This window comes from Crocuta crocuta, unplaced genomic scaffold (genome assembly GCF_008692635.1).
Source record: "Crocuta crocuta isolate KB4526 unplaced genomic scaffold, BGI_CrCroc_1.0 scaffold97, whole genome shotgun sequence".
Lineage (NCBI taxonomy): Eukaryota > Metazoa > Chordata > Mammalia > Carnivora > Hyaenidae > Crocuta > Crocuta crocuta.
Window position 1 is genome coordinate 3,772,410 of NW_027531999.1, and position 21,149 is coordinate 3,793,558.

The 21,149-nt window shown below is 42.1% G+C and overlaps 1 protein-coding gene across 1 annotated transcript in view; it reads right to left on the reverse strand.

Annotated features, from left to right (window-relative positions):
* Window positions 1-21,149, reverse strand: part of MYRFL (myelin regulatory factor like) — a 134,131-nt gene that overhangs the window by 38,629 nt on the left and 74,353 nt on the right. Inside the window, exons 11-13 of the mRNA XM_077775266.1 lie at window positions 16,547-16,747; window positions 7,741-7,849; window positions 6,868-6,977 (exon numbers count right to left, since the gene is read on the reverse strand). Coding sequence (XP_077631392.1) covers window positions 6,868-6,977; window positions 7,741-7,849; window positions 16,547-16,747 — 420 coding nt within the window. The remainder of the gene's footprint in view (window positions 1-6,867; window positions 6,978-7,740; window positions 7,850-16,546; window positions 16,748-21,149) is intronic.

Genomic DNA, 21,149 nt, shown 5'->3' on the forward strand with positions numbered 1-21,149 from the left:
TGGTGGGAATGTAAACTGGTGTAGCCACTCTGGAAAAACAGTGTGGAGGTTCCTCAAAAAATTAACAGTAGAACTCTCCTATGACCCAGCAAGAGCACTGCTAGGAATTTATCCAAGGGATACAGGAGTGCTGATGCATAGGGGCACTTGTATCCCAATGTTCATAGCAGCACTTTCAACAATAGCCAAATCATGGAATGAGCCTAAATGTCTGTCAAGTGATGAATGGATCAAGAAGATGTGGTTTATCTATACAATAGAATACTACACAGCAACGAGAAAGAATGAAATCTGGCCATTCATAGCAACGTGGATGGAACTCAAGGGTGTTATGCTAAATGAAATAAGTCAGGCAGAGAAGGACAGATACCATATATTTTCACTCATATTTGGAACAGGAGAAACTTAACAGAGGACTATAGGGGAGGGGAAGGGGAAAAAACAGTTAAGGAGAGAGTGGGAGGCAAACCCTAAGAGACTCTTAAATACTGAGAACTAAAGGTTGATGGGGGTTGGGGAGAAGGGGAAAGGGGTGATGGGCATGAAGGAGGGCACTTGTTGGGATGAGCACTGGGCGGAAACAAACTTGACAACAAACTATAAAAGAAAAAAAGAAAGAAAGAAAGAATCCCAAGCAAACCCTGCCTTGTTAAAGCAGAGCCTGATGTGGGGCTCAAACTCACAAACTATGAAAGCATGACCTGAGCTGAAATCAAAAGTCAGCTGCTTAACAGACTGAGCCATCCAGGCACCCCAAAAGTTGTCTTAAGAAATCTTACATTAACAAAAATCATTTCTAAAAAAAAAAAAAAGCAATTGCTTCCATGAGGGAAAAAAGTGACTAAGGTAGAATTTTAAGTTGCCATATTAAAATTGATTTTACTGAGAACTGTGAAGAATAAATGAATTTGGTCTGTATAGCAATGAAAGTGACTTTATAATCCTCCAAACTAGCTGAGCCAGGATTTTGGACAAAGTCTTACCTGATGCTGACCTCCATGCTCTTAACCACTCTGCCATATACAATTGGTGATTTTTCAATCATCAAAATCAACAATATTTTGTTAATGTTCATTTTCTTCCCGTCTCATCTCTGTCCTCCCTATGTACTCATCCATCCTCTCTGCTCACTTGGCTTTCTGGTGCTGTGCTTGCCCCATATTCTCCTGCATTAGCCCAACCCTCTCAGCCTTCCCAGGTCTCTTCCTTCCTCTCTGAGCCCCAACAATCTAGAAGCAATCTGCTGCTTTTAGTCTACTTGCTTCTTATTCCATAAGAATGGAAAGTCTATAGACCAGGCAAGTACCAGGAAGTAGGGGTGGGACGGCCCAGGAGCCCTTGTAGGGGACCTCTCCTCAGCATCATGTCACCAGATCTGGCATTTCAAGGGAGCCAGAAATCCAGAATTTGTGTGAAGATCTCCTAATTTTTAAAATCTTTTTTTTAAGTTTATTTATTTACTTCGAGAGAGAGAGAGAGAGAGAGAGCAGGGCAGGGGCAGAAAGAGAGAAAGAGAGGATCCTAATCAGGCTCCCATCTGTCAGCACAGAGCCCGATGTGGGACTCAAACTCACGAACCATGAGATCATGACCTGAGCCAAACTCAAGAGTCAGACGCTTAACTGACTGAGCCAGTCAGGTGCCCCTAAGGTCTCCTAATTTTTACAGATAGGCAACAAATTTGAAAAATTTTAAAACACCATGAGGAAAAGAAGTTTGTAATCCAGACTTAGAAACAGGTCTCCAATCTGTGACCAGCATCCATAACTTCTCCCTTATTAACATCTTCACCCATGTCTGCAACTTCTCCTTAAGCCCCACTGTGCTCTCAATCTCCACACTCTCACTCCCCACTGGACATTTTCATATGAATGTTTGGTTGACATCTCAAACTCAAAATTGAACTCATTTTTTCCACTAGAAAACCACTTCTCCTATCAGAGTTCATTATATTAAAAGAACTGCTTCTCTCCTTTATTTGAGATTCAGAAACTCAGCCATTAACATAAACAAATTATTACTGAGAACCCACAATGTATGTGATACATACTAAACAGCATAGCATTGACAAGGCACATTCTCTGACCCCAAGAAATTCAGTCTAGTGGAAGAGATATGGAATAGAAAGAGAATGACAATGCAATGTGATAAATAGTCTAGAAGATGTTATATTCAGAGGCCTAAGCCAATATAGAGACAGGATCAATCAAGGCATCAGAGAATTAAATCATTCAAACACTATTTGTTGAATTCCTACAGTACTCTAAGCCCTAGGGTTGAAGCCACAAATAAAATATGGGAGATATAGCTTCAAAAAATACAGAAGATTTTTGGAGTCACACCATTAACCAGAGATACTGGCAAAGAATAAGTAGGCAAATAAGATAATTCCAGCTAGGGACAGAACTCTCCAGGGTGTAATGGAAAAGTTTGCAATGTGTCCCCTGCACAGAGGCACAGCTGAGGATGGGGTCTGCACAGGCCCAGAGGAGGCTCCTTTTTCTAATTATAGCAAAGGCACTATGTACTGCCTTGGTGGTCCTGAATCTTACAAAACAGTGAAACCAAGTGATGTGGAGACTATTTTAGATGAGGTGGTCAGGGAAGGTCTTGGCACTGAGATCCAAATGATGAGACCATCTAAAGAAGAGTCTTTAGGGCAGAGAACACTCAACAGAACAGCTCTGAGGCAGAAACAAACTTGGTGAGTGTGAGAACAGAAAACAAAGCTGGTGGGGGAGGGGCTGGCAAACCAGAGGTGCCCATGTGTGCAGAGACATGATATTCTGAAGGTGTTTTGGGGTTGGGGGGAGTGGGTGTGAGTGTTAGAAAATGAGTTAGAAAGAAGATTCCATCCAGATTTTGGAGGGTTAGCAATAAACCAGTGAAAAGTCAAAGTGGGAAAGGGAGATTGTATGATTAGAATGTTTAGTTTTGTTTTTGTTCTAGGGAGAAAAGTGAGAAGCATAAAGAGAATAAAAAGGGATGATAACAGATGAGAGATGTCGCCAAAGTTAGAACAGCAGCACTTGGTGTCTAATTGGATACTGTGCGTGAGAAAAAGGAAAATTTGAAAGGTCACCTGTGATGCCCCCTTCCTCAGTCACACCTTCGGACCCCAAGGTCGGCCACTGTCTTCTGTCACTTATCTCTCAGTCCCCCGCTTCCTTCTCATCTGTGAACCCCTGCGTAATGTTCACAGACGGGAGCACTGTGCATCCCACAGTGCTTGTCACACTGTCACTCAGAGCTCTATTCTCCTGGCCTGTCTCATAACCCCGCTTAGACTGTCAGCTGCTTAAAGACAAGAACCCTGTCTTACTGATCTTCGCATGAGTCAGACAATTTTTGCCACATTACAGTTGAAGGAAAAGAGAACCAATGAGTGAAAAATAACTACATACTAAAGCATAGAAGGGTGGCTTATAACAGGCAATTGTAACACAAACACATACACACACAGATACACACACACTACTCAAGGCCTAGTTATTCACAGAGTGAACATCTTTACATAAACTTAGCTGTAAATTCATTTAAGGCCACTCATATTTATTGGGTACATTTTTCTTACACCAAATACACCTAATAATACTGCTCAAGAAATGAAACCACCTGCTCCTAAATAATCACAGAAATCAATAAAGTTGCCAAGTGAAGAGATAGATGAGTAAGCCAAGCAGTGAAGCCCTCATGGTCTAATGCAGGGTTAGACTATGGTGGTCGCCTCCCATGGCTCCTGGCTCTCAGGACCAGCCCCCTCCCACCACTGAGCTTTCACTGGGGTACGCGAACCATAGGATTTTATAAGAAGAAGCAAATTACCCCAGATAAGAAAAGTTCATCTTACACAGTCATCTCTCCTGAAAGATGAAGATGATTTATACCAACTTTGACCTACATCACTAATCTCCGGCTCTGGTTGGTTACATGGACAATCTGTAAAGATTCAGCCATTTCTGTTTCTTATTTGGGCATGAGGTTGCAGAAAGTACATGTGGAAAAGACAGCACTGTAACGGAGCGCCACATTTCAACATGTTCATGTGCATTTCTAGTTTGCATTTTAGCTTCAATAAAAATTTCTTTAATAAAAAGGGACATTTGGGGGCACCTAAGTGGCTCTGTCAGTTAAGTGTTCAATTCTTGATTTCAGCTCAGGTCATGATCCCATGGTTCGTGTGATCCAGACCCATGTTGGGCTCTGCACTGTCAGTGCAGAGCCTGCTTGGGATTCTCTTTCTCTCTGCATCTCCCCAACTTGTGCTCTCTCTCAAAATAAACATTTAATAAGAATGAATAAATTAAAATAAAAACATAAAAAAGGACATTCGGTGAAGAGAAATGGAGTACAGAGGGAGAAACTGTAACTGAACCTGACCTATTAGTATGGCACATGAAACCCAGGAAGTCCTAGAAAAGTTCCTTAAAACAAGCTGTCCTGGATGTGGCAATCAAGGCCAACATGGCGCCCACACCAATGGGTAGGAGGCCAGGAAAGCAAGAGGCTCTCTGTACATCTTGCCCACTGTACAATTGACAGACAGCATGGGGCAATAGGAGTCACATTATCTGTGTTCTTAGTAAGAAAGAGTAAAGGAGACATTCTGTGAAGTATTTATAATGTAGTGGAGGGATATTCCACGGTGTTGAGGATTAAACCAGCAACTAAAGTCTATCCTCAGAAGTGAACCGAAGTGCAAAGCCAGGCTTCAGAGCATGGACCTGTTCACCTGCTCTTAGTGTTAACAGATTCTGTAAACCAGTGTGGCCTGGGTGATGTCTTCATAGACTGAATCACTATAAGATCCTATCACTCAGAGAATCACAACCTGTCCATTCCGGACTCCTGTCAGTTTTATTTACTTATAAACTGAATGCTGCCTTGGCATGAATTGCTCCTCAAATGACAAATGAACCTGGCTGCCTACAACAGGAATACCACCCTTATTTTCCTAGGGCTCTGGGCTTGCCTTCTTGGGAATGAACTTGGGTTGTGGCCTCTCTGGGGGACTAAAGGGGTGGGTAGCCCTCAGAACTGCTGGAATCCTGACTAACAATCCTGCTAATAATCCTGACTAACAATCCTGCTAATAATCCTGACTATGCTCATTCAACTCAACTGAGAATGGGAAGATACTGGGCCAGGGGAGAACTAATTATTTTCCTGAAGGGTAGCAATAAAAAGCCCTGGACAGATGTTACCTACACAGAAAACACAGAAATCTCTTTCCTAAGGGTCCCAGCAGAGGACACAGCCAGAAGAGACATAGCTGCTACCAAATGAGTAACCCCCAAGAGCCCTATCTTGGAGTGTAATGACACATTCCCAAGGCTGCACCCTGAGCTTGATGGCTGTGTCTACATACTTTTCTCTCACCCAGGAAGCTTCTGAAAATGCAAGACAGTGAGGGTGACCTTATTACATGAATACCTCAGAATATCCCTTATCTTATATTTTAAGTAAATAACTGGGTAACTTCAGTACTTTATTATTAAAAATAGATCTCTCAAGATACACTTCTCAAGGGAAGTGGTAGCCCAGGTCTGAGGGCATGACCAAAGAGCTGCTTCTATTCTAGAGGGGTCTGGAAAGCAGGAGGAAGTAACTCAACCTCTGCCCCTATGTCCTTGCAGCCTCAGGGCAGAGCAGACCATCCAGGCCTCATTATCTTAAGTATTTGTTGTCCAAGAGCTTGTAGGAAGAAGACTGAGGAAGGGCCCAGCATGGAAAGGCACCCTCTACCTTGCTACTCCAAGTGTGGCTTGCTGAGCAGTGAAGTTGGCAAAATAGGCCCCACCTGGAGGCTGGTTAGAGATGCAAGATCTTGGGTCTTACCCCTTTCTTGCTGAATCAGAGTCCGTATTTTTGTAAGTTCCTCCACTGATTCATGTATACTTTGAAGTTTGAGAAGTCCTGGCCCCATGAACTGACAGATTACAAATGAATCTCACCTCAGACATCTCTCCCTACAAACTATAACATCCCCATGTCAGCCAGTTTTCCCTCCAGCATCAAATATAACAGTGCAATGTACAGTAAGTCAGCAGCAGGGTGAATTTGCCAACCTTGCAAAAAAGGCAGGATTTCATAGAATTAATAAACGTGAGCTTGGAGCACCACTCAAGCCACACACACACACACACACACACACACACACACACACAGCATTGGCAAGCAAGGGAATGACAGCCTTAGACCCCTTACCAAGAGAAGGGGATCTCATCTATAAGGATGGGGTCCTTCCTTCAAAAGGGAATCATTTGAATATCAAAGAATTCCGACAGGCCCTTGGGGAAAACGATGAGCCTCATGAATATCTTTTTAAGAGTGACCCACTTTATGATTGTGTCATGAAAGTGGAACATACAATTTTGTTGAAAAACTATGCTTGAAAAGAAAAATCAACCCTCCTTTCAGTCTTTAATCAGTCTAAGAATTTAATCATTCTATTTTAGTGATAACCTAAAGTATATTGAGATAAATTATACTTTCTTAAGTTTGAGTCCCATTTTCTAAGACAAGTCTAATCAAATCTTGCTGTCACTATTTCACATGACATTAGGTCACATTTTCTGGGTGCTCCTGCTAACTGGACTTTCCCTGGGTCAGTTTTTCCTCCAAAAGTAAGACCCGCTCAACTCTACTGTCACTGTTACATATTCCTTTTCCCTTTTCCCTTATGGGGCTCCTTTTTGGTACCTCTGAGTAGCGTAGCATAACTGATACCAATTACTCCACAGCTGAGTGAAGCTTTCTTTTTACTATCCTGTTTCCTGGTTGGAAGTTTCAGCGCATTGTGGTGCCACGGAAAGGGGTTCACTGTGGGGGGTCATAGCTCTAATGGCAGATATATTCAGTGGTTACCTTATCAACCATAAGGAAGTTCTCCAGCGTCTCCCCATTGTCACAGGTGACATTACCGACCTCTCTTACGGCTCTAGGCAGGATCTCCTGTACCTCCTGGGCGATCATTCCTAGACAAAAACACTCCCAACAGGTTTAGTCAGGAAAAGACCTCTCTGGAGAACATCCTCCCAAGCCTACATCAAAATGGAAGGCTGATAGCCCCCCAGGACATCTTTGCAAATACATGCTTATCCCTTCACAGCTTTCGCTTTGATCTATGATACATTTGAAGAAGGAATTTTGAGCCCATAACCACCATAGGATTAAAAGTAGGGGTGTCATTTTCTTGACTTTTCCTTGAGACTCTGGGCCAGATGTTGGAGGGAGGGAGTAAATACCTTGAAATCCCTGTATAAAGAAGTAAGGGAAGGGCATCAGCTTGATTTCCTTTAGTTTCCTGGAGGAGGATTTGCCACCTAAATGGTCCCTCTTTCTCTAAGACTCCTGGATACGAGTATAAACACCACTGTGTCCCTTCTCTGACCCAGACTGACCATACCTCTCCCTCTCTGGCATCTGCTCAGTGTCACACCTCTTACAGCTAGAGCTGCCATCTGTCCTCCCCCCCGCCCCCCGCCCCCAGCCCTGAGCAAGATGACTCCAGTGAAAAGGAACAATGTATTCAAAATATTCGGCCAGTACCTTGGGGTGCAGGAATAGCGATGGGGTTGTTGAGTCAAGATGACAGAAATTTCTGTCACCTTTCCTATGCTAGTGATTACGGATTTCACAGAGGAAATCACTGCCATAGCACACAACCTCCACATAAAGAGGGAATTAAACTTTCAAGAGTTGACAACATGAAATTAAAAAGGGAACTTGTGATCATACCTGTTTCATGGGCAGTGTTTATTCCCATTGAAGATGCGAACTCAGGTCTGTAGTCGTATTCAACAATCCTCATTTGGGCTATTCGCTTCAGCTGCTCGCTTGTGTCAACCTAATTTAATTAAAGAAGAGCGGATTTCACCCACTGAGATATTTCCCATTCAAATCAATGCCCAAAGAGATCCAGAGAAACTAGGAGTGTTGACAGCAGGGCGGTTCCTCCTTCTTGCCCGAACTATTTTAAGAAAAGTTTGTTTTTCTCCTCAGAGAAACCAAAGCTTCAAGGTCCATGTCAGTGACTTCCATCCCTGACAAACGAAGACAGGGTTTTTATGTCTAAATTACAGGGTGAAATCGCCCCCATTCACTACTCTTGCCTTTTTTTCTCTCCTTTGAGGGGTGAACTCTCCTTCTGAGAATGGAGACTGATCACTTTAGAGAGAAAAAAATCGCTACTCAGGATTGCAAGGGATCGTTTCCAAATGGACATACACTAAAACACCAAATATAGGCCAACCTTGTACTTATGAACTGAAAATGCTTAGTTCAAGTAACAACCTTTAAGGAATGGGTATAACTACTATATTATTGATTTGCTTTTGGACATCTCACTGGAAGACATTTCCTCAAGTGGCAGGTTGCAAGCCTGTATTGTCCACCTGCTGGACCTTCCAAGATCCAGACTTTCCTCTCCTACAGATGGCTTCTCCCCCAAACCACTCTGGGCAGTGATGGCATGCTTCTCTGAGCTCACTTCTTTTACAGGTTATGAAGGTATTCCCAACTTTCACTGCCAATTCCTCAAAATAATGTCACTGGGTCCCAGCAAAATGATCACAATACACAACAAAGTGAGTGTTTCCTAAAGCTAAATATGTTTCATTCAAAGGATTCTCTTTTGAGGTTTTTTAAAAATGAATTCATGGTAATAGCAGAATCAATTTTTTTAATGACCTTATTCTATAAGTAAAATGCTGGCAGCCCTTTTTCTTTTTTCTTTTTTAAAAAAATCTTTATCTATTTTTGAGAGAGACAGAGAGAAAGAGTGCGAGCAGGTGAGGAACAGAGAGAGAGAGGGAGATACAGAATCTGAAGCAGGCTCCAAGCTGTCAGCACAGAGCCTGACATGGGGCTCAAACTCACAAACTGTGAGATCATGACCTGAGCCAAAGTTGGATCTTAACAGACTGAGTCACCCAGGTGCCCTGCCCTTTTTCTTTTAGGATTTTCTCTTCAGTTATAATTTTCTTTTAAGATATAATGACTACAAAACCAGTGGTCTCTTGGCAATTAAAATTACACTGCTTGGACATTCATCCATGTATTAGAGTAACCAAAAGTGCTTTGTTATTCTTGTTTTATGAAAACTCCTGACATAGCCTTCAACTCCCGTGACCCTCTCTGTTGAATGAGTTGAAAAGCTCCTCCAATATCATTAAAAGCTCCCCATCCTTCACTGGTTTAGCTGATTGTGAAAAATTGTGGCTTGACACTTAACTGGCTAAATGGGCAAACTGTCCTTCAGGTACTTATGGGGAAGTATAATTTGGAGCTCACTGTTATTTTGATACTTGCTGCTATTAAAAGCTTGGTTCAATTCATTTATTCATTGTTTTATTCAACTAACATTTAACAATCACCTTCAACATCGAATGCATTACACTAAGTGTTGGGACTTTAAAAAATGATTGCTTTTTAAAATTTGTGGTCAACTAATTGTGTAACCTGAAACCATAAACCTCATAGAAGGGAACACAGGTAGTAATTTCTCTGACATCAGTCACGGCAACATTTATATCTCCTAAGGCAAGGGAAACAAGAGCAAAAATAAAACTATTGGGATGACATCAAAATAAAAAGCTTTTGCACAGTGAAGGAAACCATCCACAAAACAAAAACGTAACCTACTAAATGGGAGAAGATATTTGCAAATGATATATTTGATAAGGGGTTAGTATCCAAAATATATAAAGAAGTTATACAAAAAAACAAATAATCTGATTAAAAATGGGCAGTCAAGCTGAACAGACACTCTTCCAAAGAAGACATCCAGAGGGCTGACAGGCACATGAAAAGATGCTCATTGTCACTAATCACCATAGAAATGCAAATTAAAACCACAGTAAGATATCACCTTACACCTGTCAGAATGGCTAGAATCAAAACGAGAAGCAATAACAAGTGCTGGCAAAAATGTGGAGAAAAATGTACTATTAGTGGGAACGTAAATTGGTACACTATTATGGGGAATATAAATTGGTACAGCTATTGTGCATTGTTAGTGAGAATTAAAATAGTACAGCCAGTGTGGAAAACAGTATGGAAGTTCCTTGAAAAGTTATAAATAGAAATACCATATGTTCCAGTAATTCCACTGGTGAATACCCAAAGAAAGTGAAAACATTAATTCAAAAAGATATATGCACCCCTATGTTTATTGTAGCATTATTTACAATAGCCAAGATATGGAAGCAACCCAAGTGGCCAACCCTAGATGAATGGGTAAAGAAGATGTAGTATATTCATACAATGGAATATTACTCAGCCATTAAAAAATTGTGAGGTCTTGCTATTTGAGACAACATGGATGGACCTCGAGGGGATTATGCTAAGTGAAATAAGTCAGATAAAGACAAATGCCATCTGGTTTTACTTATATGTGGAATTAAACACAAACAAAATCAAAAACAAAACAAGTGAATAAGCAAAAAGCAGGTATAGAGAACAAACTGATGGTTGCCAGAGGTTTGGTGGTGGGAGAATAGGCAAAATAGGTGAAGGGAAGTGGAAGATACAAGCTTCCAGGGGCACCTGGGTGGCTCAGTCGGTTAAGCATCCAACTTTGGCTCAGGTCATGATCTCGAGTTCCGTTGAGTTTGAGCCCCGCGTCAGGCTCTGTGCTGACAGCTCAGAGCCTGGAGCCTACTTTGGATTCTGTGGCTCATTCTCATTCTCAAACTCTGTCTCTCAAAAATGAATAAATGTTAAAAAATTTTTTTTAAAAGATGCAGGCTTCCAGTTATGGAATGAAGTCATGGGAATAAAAGGTACAGCACAGGGAATATAGTCACTGGAGTTGTGATAGCATTGTATGGTGGCTATACTTGTGACGATAATAGCATAACACACAGAGTCATTGAATCACTATGTTGTACACCCAAAACTAATGTAACATTGTGTGTAAACTATATTCACATAAAACATAAATAAACAAAATAAAAATTAAGAAAATTTTAAAAATAAAATGAAGGATAAGGGTGCCTGGGTGGCTCAGTCGGTTAAAAATAAAATGAAAATGAATAAATAGGTTTTCTAAATGTCTTGACTTTGTAGCATACTGTTTCTATGGGATTACACATTCCAAGTTTCCTAAAATTTAAACTTATTAAATAAAATTTTTAAAAAATGTTTGTGGGACGCCTGGATGGCTCAGTCAGTTAAGCCTCCAACTTCAGCTCAGGTCATGATCTCATGGTGTGCAGGTTTGAGCCCATGACAGGCTCTGTACTGACAGCTCAGAGGCTGGAGCCTGCTTCGGATTCTATGTCTCCTCCTCTCTCTGCCTCTCTCCCACTCACACTCTGTCTCTCTCACTCTCAATAAAATTTTTTTTTTTTAATGTTTGTGGACTAGATAGGCAGACCCATCACATATTACAGTGTGAGAAATGCAGGGTGAAAATGGAATTATGGATAGAGAATTTGGCAGCTTCAAGGAAGACCCCAAAATATTCCTAGGGGAGCATAAAGGAAGGCTTCCTAGAGATGGCAAAGTCCCACTGAGATCTTGGCTTATTTTGATCTTCAAACTAGTTCTGTTCCTTTCACTTCAGGCCTTTGGCTCAGGGCATCTTCCAGCTTCAAAAGCTTTTCCTTCCCATTCCTACCTTCTCCTCCCCCAACTTAAACATCCTTTCACCAGGGAAGTGTTTCTTGATTTCCAACACTAGGAAGGGTCCCTTCACCTTATGTGCTAATGGGAGCTGTTGTTTTTCTTCGTAGCACTAATCAAAAGTATCACCAGACAAAGTTGTGTCACCTTCATTATCTGTCTTCCCTATAGGATATACATCTCATGAGAGTGAGAACATATTTAAGGCCATGATATTCTGTTCACCACTTTATTACCAGTTTCTAGTACAGTTCCTTGCATGTAGTTGATACTCAACTAACATTTGTTAAACTAACAATTTAATAAATAAACCTAATAAAACTAAATTTAAGATAGGAGTTAGGGAAAGATGCAGGGTAGGGAGAAGGGACGGAAAGGGTGAGACTGAGACCGGGATGCAAGGTGGAATGTACACCGTGAGTAAAACCCCAAGGGAGTCAGTTCCCTGAATGATGTCTGCACAACCAGGGCAGAGTTTGGCATTACTAGACTGTAATGATTAAGGCCAGAGTAGACAGGGCCTTGCAGGCCATGCTAAGAAGGAGCAGTCACAATCTCACATTGCCCTGTGCACACAGCTCTCTCTGTGAGCCCCTTCATTCAGCAAATATTTAATGAGCAGCTACTGTCTGCTAGGTGCTGTCCTAGGCATTGGAGATGTAATGAATATTTCTTACTCAGAGTTTAGATCTTTTTTTTAAGTTCTATGTTTGAGGGCAAGGCTCACATCTAGTTGATCTCAGGACCTTTGGAGTGCCCAGCAGAGTGTATCACATGTTACAGACACCCTAAACCTTCAATGAAAGAAGGCAGCATGAAAGAGTGAAGGCAGTGAAACAGTAGAACAATCCCTGTCAATCAGGAGCCAGTGTGGACTGGCCTTGTGCTAGCCAGGCCCCACCCAGTTCCCCATTCCCTGCACCCTTGGGAGTCCTGTGGCTGCTTTGCCTACTTTTCATTATCCCTGTGGTTCCTACACAAGCCCTCACGGGTGACCTTTGCTACCGACAAGAAGCAGAGGAGGCTGTGTCCTCACTGAGGCTGTCCAAGCTACACAGAGGGAACATGACCCCTGGTGACTAAGCTGGATCCTTTAATACATTTTCCCCTGAAGGCATATTGCGGGACAAAGCAAAGTGTGGGTTTGATGGTCTAATTACCATTGTGCTTCAGAGAGATTTTTGGCTGAAGAATATTCTGATGGTTGGTTTGGGGATCTAAACTCCTTCTATGACGTTTCTGTAAGAAAATGCTCTTCTGGTTTCTAATGTGGGGCTGTAGACGTACCAAAGCTAAATACAAACTGCCCATACCAAACGCTTCCTATGTGTACACTTGACCCAGGGAAAGCCCTCGAGGCAAGGGCTGTCTGTGCCTTCTCAGAATCCTCCTCCAGGAACCAAACACTGGCCAACACTTAACATCACACCTTGCTCATCAGTGTGGGTTGAGTAAGAAGCTAGAAGCTGAACTCAGGTGTCTGCTACAATCTTGCCCACAGCAATTTTGGAAAGTTTTGACCCTGAATGTAGATGGCCATCATGGTCATGCTGCCTCACGCCCAAGGCTTCTCTATCATTAACCCCAGAAGTGCACCACAGAAAAGTCATTCTTGCCTATGGGCCTCCACAGTTGGTTCAGGGAGGGAGATCTTGTTATCCACCATCTGGCCACAGCCTAGACTATTAGTCTCGCATCAGGAAAAGCTTGAGTAACACTGGCTCACCCCAAATTGAGGAATTTCTTCATTTGGCTCCTGGCCCTTGGAGCATTGAATCTTAACTGATTTCTTTCCCGGTTTTTATTTTTGAATCTCTTGTAGCCTTATTTTCAGCCTTCATCATAGAATTTCACTGATGCATTCCACTTTCAGCTTCCTCACTTTTTTGCATTGGCCTTGACGATTTTCATGCTCCTCTGTTTTCCAGAATATCATCTCCACCCTAATTTTGCTGTTTTCACTGAAAGAGCTGCCTTTCCTTCTGCAGTCTGTAGTCTCAACAGGAAACAGTGTCAGAAGTTAGGCTGCTCCTCTTCAAGGCCAACCTCATTTTCCCAGTGCTTCCAGGGCATGGGGTTCAATCACATTTGCTTTATCTTCTCTGTGTCTTGTCTACGTGTCCATATGAGTACAGGGATCTCCACGAGGACTCTCTATGCAGAGTGCTCACGTGCTTAATACCTACAAAACAGCCTCTGTTGCCCTGAGTGAGGAGGCACAGAGCCAGGGCAAGGAAGCAACTTATATTCATTTCTCCCCATCATCACAGTACCGGGCAATTGTGTTGGCCACTGTTTTGCAACAGCTCATCCAGAACCCAGCTCTGGTTACCATGCATCCTTTAAGAATGAGAAATTGCCTCCAGTCCTATGCTTATAATCAGATTAACCAAGGGTCCACTTCCTGGAGCATTTGGAGGAATGGCTATTCTTAAAAGTCGGACAAAAAAAAAAAAAAAAAAAAGTCGGACAAACTGAGTCAGGAGGTGAAGATGAAGTTCACACATCTGTCAGCCCCATCATCAGTGTTACCATCATCTCTTTTGTCTGCAATGGTGAACAGGACTGATAAGTGTGTCTCTCGTCATTGGATGCGGGCCCCCAAATGTGCAGTGACTCGATTGGGTGGAAGCTGGCAGCACAAGCTATGAAAAAATTCACCCAAGGCAGAACAAAGGAGACAGAAGTATACTAAGTATACCACAACAGGAGTGGCGGGCAGGACAGTGAGGGAAAGGCTGTCTGCAATGAGGTAGTGGATGGGGGCTGTATTTAGATGGGGAAGATGAGGAGGCATGGGGATGTATGGACTTCTTTTGGTAACCACATCTGATTGTAAGTAGCCCATTGGTTACTTAAGGCCTATGGATATTCTGAGGTGCGTCGTCTGATGGGCCTGTCTGTGTTCAGCATGCTGGTCCCTGTGAGCCCTTCCTACATTCCATCACTCAAGTCTGTGGCCTAAAAGCAGCCTCTACAATAAGGTTTCTAGAGACTTATATTTCATAAATGTGGATAGGCCTATTAAGAACAAATATATTGATATGAAAGAAGTTAATAAATGAATTACATATAATTTGTGTATTATAGAAGTAAATAATGATAATATCTATTTGTCCCGCTAAAGAATGCTTCACGTACATGAGCTTAGAAGAAGCCCTTAACAGGAGTGAGCTTTCTCTGTTCACAGAAGCATAAACAGAAGCATAGAACATCTCTGGGCCAAGGTCCCTGTGCCAGTTCTTGCCAGAACTGGGACTAGAACCCTTCCATCATGCTGCCGTGAGCAGCCGGGGGATACAGGAATTCTACACTGGGAGCCTGGGTTGGGGTGACATTTTATCTGTACAAGAAGGTGTCGTGGAGGGGATTTGAGAAGTTCTAGGGAAGCTTGTTATTTTAAGACAATATGTTTTCTTCAGACAAGGGGCACCACCAGAAGACATCTGGTAAGTGGATTCGGGGGGAAAGCCTAACGGTAGCGGTAGTGGGACGAGTTGTGGGGGACTTTCCCAGCTTGTTATCTTCCATTTGCATTTAGATAAGACCTGGTATTGTATAGCCAATTGCAAAAATAAGTTTGGGTTGGCGTGATCTGAAACACAGACAGTTTATCTCTTTCTAAAAGCCAAAAAAGCACAATATCTGGGACTGGAATCAGGAAACGTACGTGAGAACTTTCTAGCCCTAAGAGTTCCCATCCGGCTAGTAGGTCACAGCTCTTCGAACATGAACCACAGCTTTGCAATCAGTATAAAAGTCTACAATTACAATCATTCTTTGGAATGCACTCAGCAAAGGAGGACATTCCTTGGCCGGTTTAGAAAAACCAGTGCAGATTTGCACTGGGAAAGGAATGCAGTCTGGAAGAATGACCAATGATTTACAGATTGTGTCTCCTATTCGCTAAAAAAGAATAAGGGAAGGAGGTTAAAAACACAATTCTGGACAACCTCAAAAATGCTTATAGGAACAGCAGTGTGAGTGAGAAGGTGGGGAAGTAGGAGAAGCAGGAAATGGGAAACAGATTTCAAGGATGGAAGAGCTCAAACCAGGAGTGCTCTGGCTAAGGGATTCACATCTTAAACCTAATCTCTTGGGTCTTCATGGCAGTTGTGACTTTCCAAGGTGATTCAGTACTTCTTATCTCAATGGGTCAAAACAAATAAAGGGGTCAAGCAGAGATGCACCATTTCCATCATACGATGAAGGCACTGGGTTGGGGTGGAGTTGTTTTGCCCAGGGCGAGCCCAAAGTGAAGCACTGCCTGATTTTTAAGCTTGATTTCTGCCTTCCACTGGGTGACTGTCTCTCCACAGTGTGAGAAGGTCTTGGCCCTGAGCTTCAGGTGATGGGCTTGACCTCGTGGAGGCGAGGGGTGGGGGAAGAGGAGTGTCTCCAACTACTCCTCAGAGAAAAACAATGAATGGGGAAGAGAATGGCTGACAGGGCTGGTCCTTGGGACTCTGGGAGGGAGAGACTGGGGTCCAGGAGAAATACAGGCAGGGACTGGACTGAGAGAGTGCCCAGAAGATGAACAGGGAGATGGGCATTTGGAGACAGAAAGGAAAAGGCAAACTCCAATGGCTGACAATGTGTGGAAGGAAGGGCAATGGCCCATGGAAAACAGCTCAGAGACTTCTGCTTGGGAAGCCAGTGCTATGCTGTCACTGCCCACTGCTCCTGGCAGGTGAATCTATTCTCCTGGGTAGGGGCTATGTTACCCTTTCAGCAGAGATGCCTGTTGGCTCCAACACTCACAACCGTTATACATTATGTTCATCCCCTATTAACAGACGACATGTAGAGATGCTCTGTGCGACGTGTGTCAGAGTCCAGGAGTGCCCACCTGACTCACACCTGAGTCACACCTGACTCAGGTGTCAGCAGAGGCGCCCAAGGCCTGCCCTGTGCTCACCTCCTGGATATTCTGCTTTGCCCTGCTGTCAGAGGGATGCATAATTGTCCCCATCACTTTCGCGTTGCCACAGACGACCAGGGCTTCATCCGGCGCATCTGTATTGATTCCCACTCGACCATGACAAACAACAGATTCTGGAACTTGTCCTCGCTGCCATAATGCATCACTGTCATTGTCAAACTGCCCAGGGTTAGAGGCCTGGAAAAAATACAGAACGATGTTACCATTGAAGTTACAGTAGCAAACAGATGATTGTTTGTTTCCTCAGAGCAGAGGAAAACAATGTTATGTAAGTCTTTCACCTGAGAATCATATATTGGATGGGACATTCTGAGGTATCCAAATAACTGTGGCACCAGGAGAGCCCCTAACTGCTCTACTCCCCACAAGCAGGACCTCAGAATGCCATGGTTTGGGATGTCTAGTTGCAAAACAACCTTTTCAGCAATGATAACAATGATAAGGATTTAAAACCAGAACCTTACATCAGAAGATACTATGAGTTTATTAAAGCCCAGATAATAAAAATACTTTGCATTAAGCTAGTCCTTTTATAGTTTTAAAACACTTTAATATTTATGATTTCATATGCAACTGACAAGCAAATGACAGGAAAAATATACTTAATACACCTCAATTTTTCCCCAAACACAGATGACATTGAAAAGGATAACTGAGCTTGGGTGGCTCAGTCATTTAAGCAACTGACTTCAGCTCAGATCATGATCTCAGGGTTCGTGAGTTCGAGCCCCACGTCTGGCTCTGTGCTGACAGCTCAGAGCCTGGAGCCTGTTTCCGATTCTATGTTTCCCTCTGTCTCTGACCCTCCCCCACTTGTGCTCTGTCTCTCTGTCTCTCAGAAACGAATAAACGTTAAACATTTTTTTTAAAAAAGACAAAGGATAACAATAGCTACATTTGTTGCGTCTAGTGCATACCCCCATTCTATGAGATGTGTACCATTCTCCTCATTTTACAGATATCAAAAAGACTCTGTGCCCAAGGCCACAAAGCTAGTAAATTCTGGAGCTGGACTTATACTTCCTTTAATTATTAAATAATGATTCTGACTTTTCCCATCAGAGGTAGCCCTGGCCAAGGGCAGTCTTCAATGAGAATACAAGTGAAACTATTGAGATTAGACAAAGTTCTGGAGATTTTACTCTTAAGTGAAATTCTTTGCTGAGGAATTCTTCACTCTACTGCCTTCCCTCCTCCCCACCTCATGTGGCTGCTGAACATATTTCCAAATAGCCTAAGCAGGGATCTCTGAATCCCTCCAAAGCCTCACAACAGAATTAATGTTTTTAAAATGATGGCCTATTCTTCTAAATGAGAAACTTTTGTGTGTTTGAGGCAGGCTGTCACAAATTCAGACACGCACTATAGCCCCTGATTATCTAAAAAGTCGACACTAATGCAATGTCTTCACTTTCTGCCTTTCTGGGCAGCCCAGGGAGCATTGCAAACTCAGCATTGCAGGGAGCATTGCAAATTCTCTCCGGAGAATATGTGAGGCACCAGTAACAGTGGTTTCTTCAAGGCCAGGAACTGGGAGGTGGGGAAACTGGTCTGGGAAGGAGATTCACTGTTCAACATACAATCTCTTGGTATTGTTTCAATGTTTTTGCCACAAGCATGTGCTACTGATTTTAAAATAATAATAATAATAATAAAAAAAAGCCCATCAAGTTTAGTTCTTAGTTTGGGTTCAGATAAAGCACAAGTAGGTATCTTCAAGGTTTTCATTCTCACTTGTCTGAACCCTGAGCAGCTTGGAAGATTCAACCATTGACATTCAATTGACAAAAGCAGAAAAAGAATAGAAGTAACAACTTTGAACATCATTTTGTGTCAATTCACTTAAAGAGCTTTGCTGCATGGTCCCTAGAGCCCCCTGGGCTGTGAATGGCAAATTGGCTTTGACCCAGATCCTATCATAGCAAACAATCAACTAAGTCCAAAGGTATACCAAATAGATGTTGATGCATTTTGCTCTACTCCAAACATAACGAGGCACTACAAGGAAACAAAATAGACAGTGATGGATTTTTTTTTTTCTTAATGAGCTTTGGGATAATTATTATCATAAACTTGGTATCATGTTGGAACAGCAGATTAAGTAGATTCAATTTTTTGGAACAATTATAACAATCTCACTTGGCTTTCATCAGATGAAAACTCAGACCTTAAAATATGTTCAGATCCTTTGGGAAAGGGTCCCATATCTGCAATTTTCTAAATATACAGACCTTTTGAGGAGTCCTTTTCATTGGTAATGGGAAATGTCATAAAATCTATGAGCTTTTTTCCACCTCCTTTGGTATCCACAGTCTTAATGTATCAAAACAAACTGTAATATACTAGCTCTTTCTGGTATTATGAAGCTGTGTTCCCATATGGAACATCATGACACCGTTCATTGATATCAAACACTGAAATGAATTAAAGTCTCCAAAATACTTTCCTTATTTATCCCACAGCCCCATATATGTAGGGAAAACCTGAACATTTTAATCTATGTCATGACACAAACTGGCTGCGTGATCTTGGGGCAGTCACTTAACCTTCTGTACTGGCTTTTTTATTTGAAGAATAAAGATAATAATGACTTCTTTATATATCTCACAGTGTTGGTGGGAATTTTCTGAAATCACATATATGTGAATACTTTGCAAAAATGAGGAGGAATAATCTCAAATTATCCTTAACACACTGCTGTGCATAACAACTGCTGTCCAACCAATACAGGCATATCTCCTTTTATTAAGCTTTGGTTTATTACACTTCACAGCTGGTACATTTTTTTTTTTTTTTTACAAATGGAAGGTTTATAGCAACTCTGCATCAAGCAAGTCTGTCTGCACCATAGCCTATGGATGTCACAGCATCTGCTCATTTCATGTCTCTGCCACAATTCTCGCAATATTTCCAACATTTTAATTTTATTATTATTACATGTATTATGGTAATCAGTGATCTTTGCTATTACTATTATAATGGAGAGCCACAAACCATGCCCATATAAGATGGAATAACTTAATCAATACGTTATGTGTATTATTCTGACTGTTCACCAACTAGCCATTTCCCCATCTCTCTGTCTCCTCAGCCCTCCCTATTCCTTGAGACCAACAATATTAAAAGCAAGCCAATTAATAACCCTACAATGGTATCTAAGTACCGAAGTAAAAGGAAGAGACACATGTTTCTCACTTTACATCATAAGCTAGAAACGATTAAGCTTAGTGAGAAAGGCATGTTGGAAGCCAAGATAGGCTGAAAGCTGGGCCTCTGGCACCAGATAGCCAAGTTGGGAATGCAAAGGAAATTAAAAGTGCTACTCCAGTGAGCACACGAATGATAAGAAAGTGAAACAGCCTTATTGCTGATGTGGAGAAAGATTTAGAGGTCTGGATAGAAGATCAAACCAACCACAACATTTCCTTAAGCCAGAGCCTAATCCTGCGCAAGGCCCTAATTTTTCAATTCCATGAAGGCTGAAAGAAGTGAGGGAGTTGCAGAAGAGAAGTTAAAGCTAGCAGAGGTTGGTTCAAGTTTAAGGGGAAATGCCATATGTATAACATAAAAGTGCAAAGTGAAGCAGCAAGTACTGATACAGAAGCTGCAGCAAGTTCTCCAGGAGATCTGGATAATCACTGATGATGGCTTCACTAAGCAACAGATTTTTAATGTAGATGAAACAGTCTTATATTGGAAGAAGATGCCATCTAGGACTTTTGTAGCTAGAGAGAAGCCAATGCCTTAGCTTCACAACTTCAAAGGACATGCTGACTTTGTGTTGAAGCCAGTGCTCACTGACCATTCCAAAAAGCCTCAGGCCCTTAAAAGTTACCCTAAGTCAGGGTGCCTGGGTGGCTCAGTCAGTTAAGCATCCAACTTTGGCTCAGGTCATGATCTCACCGTTCATCAATTCGAGCCCTGCATCAGGCTCTGTACTGATAGCTCAGAGCCTGCAGCCTGCTTCAGATTCTCTGTCTCCTCTCTCCTTGCCCTACCCCCACTTGTGCTTTCTCTCTCTCTCAAAAATAAACATTAAAAATATACATTTTTTTAAAAAGTTACCCTAAATCTACTCTGCCTGGGCTCTACAAATGGAACAAACCCTGGATGCCAGCATATCTGTTTGCAACATGGTTTACTGAATATTTTAAGCCCACTGTTGAGACTTACTGCTCAGAAAAAGAGATTCCTTTCAAAATATGACTGCTTATTGACAAAGTACCGGGTCATCCAAGAGCTCTGATGGAGATGTACAATGAGATTAACATTGTTTTAATGCCTGTTAACACAACATCTATTCTGCATCCCATGGGTCAAGGAGTAATTTTGACCTTCAAGTCTTGTTATTTAAGAAATATATTTCATAAGGTTACAGCTGCCATAGACAGTGATTTCTCTGATGGATCTAAGCAAAGTAAATTGAAAACCTTCTGTAAAAGATTCACCATTCTATATTTTATTTTTGTTTTAAGTAGGCTCCATGCCTAATGTGGGACTGGAAGTCACAACCCTAAGATCAAGAAGCACATGCTCTCCTGACTGAGTCAGCCAGATGGGTGCCCCTAGGATTCTACAT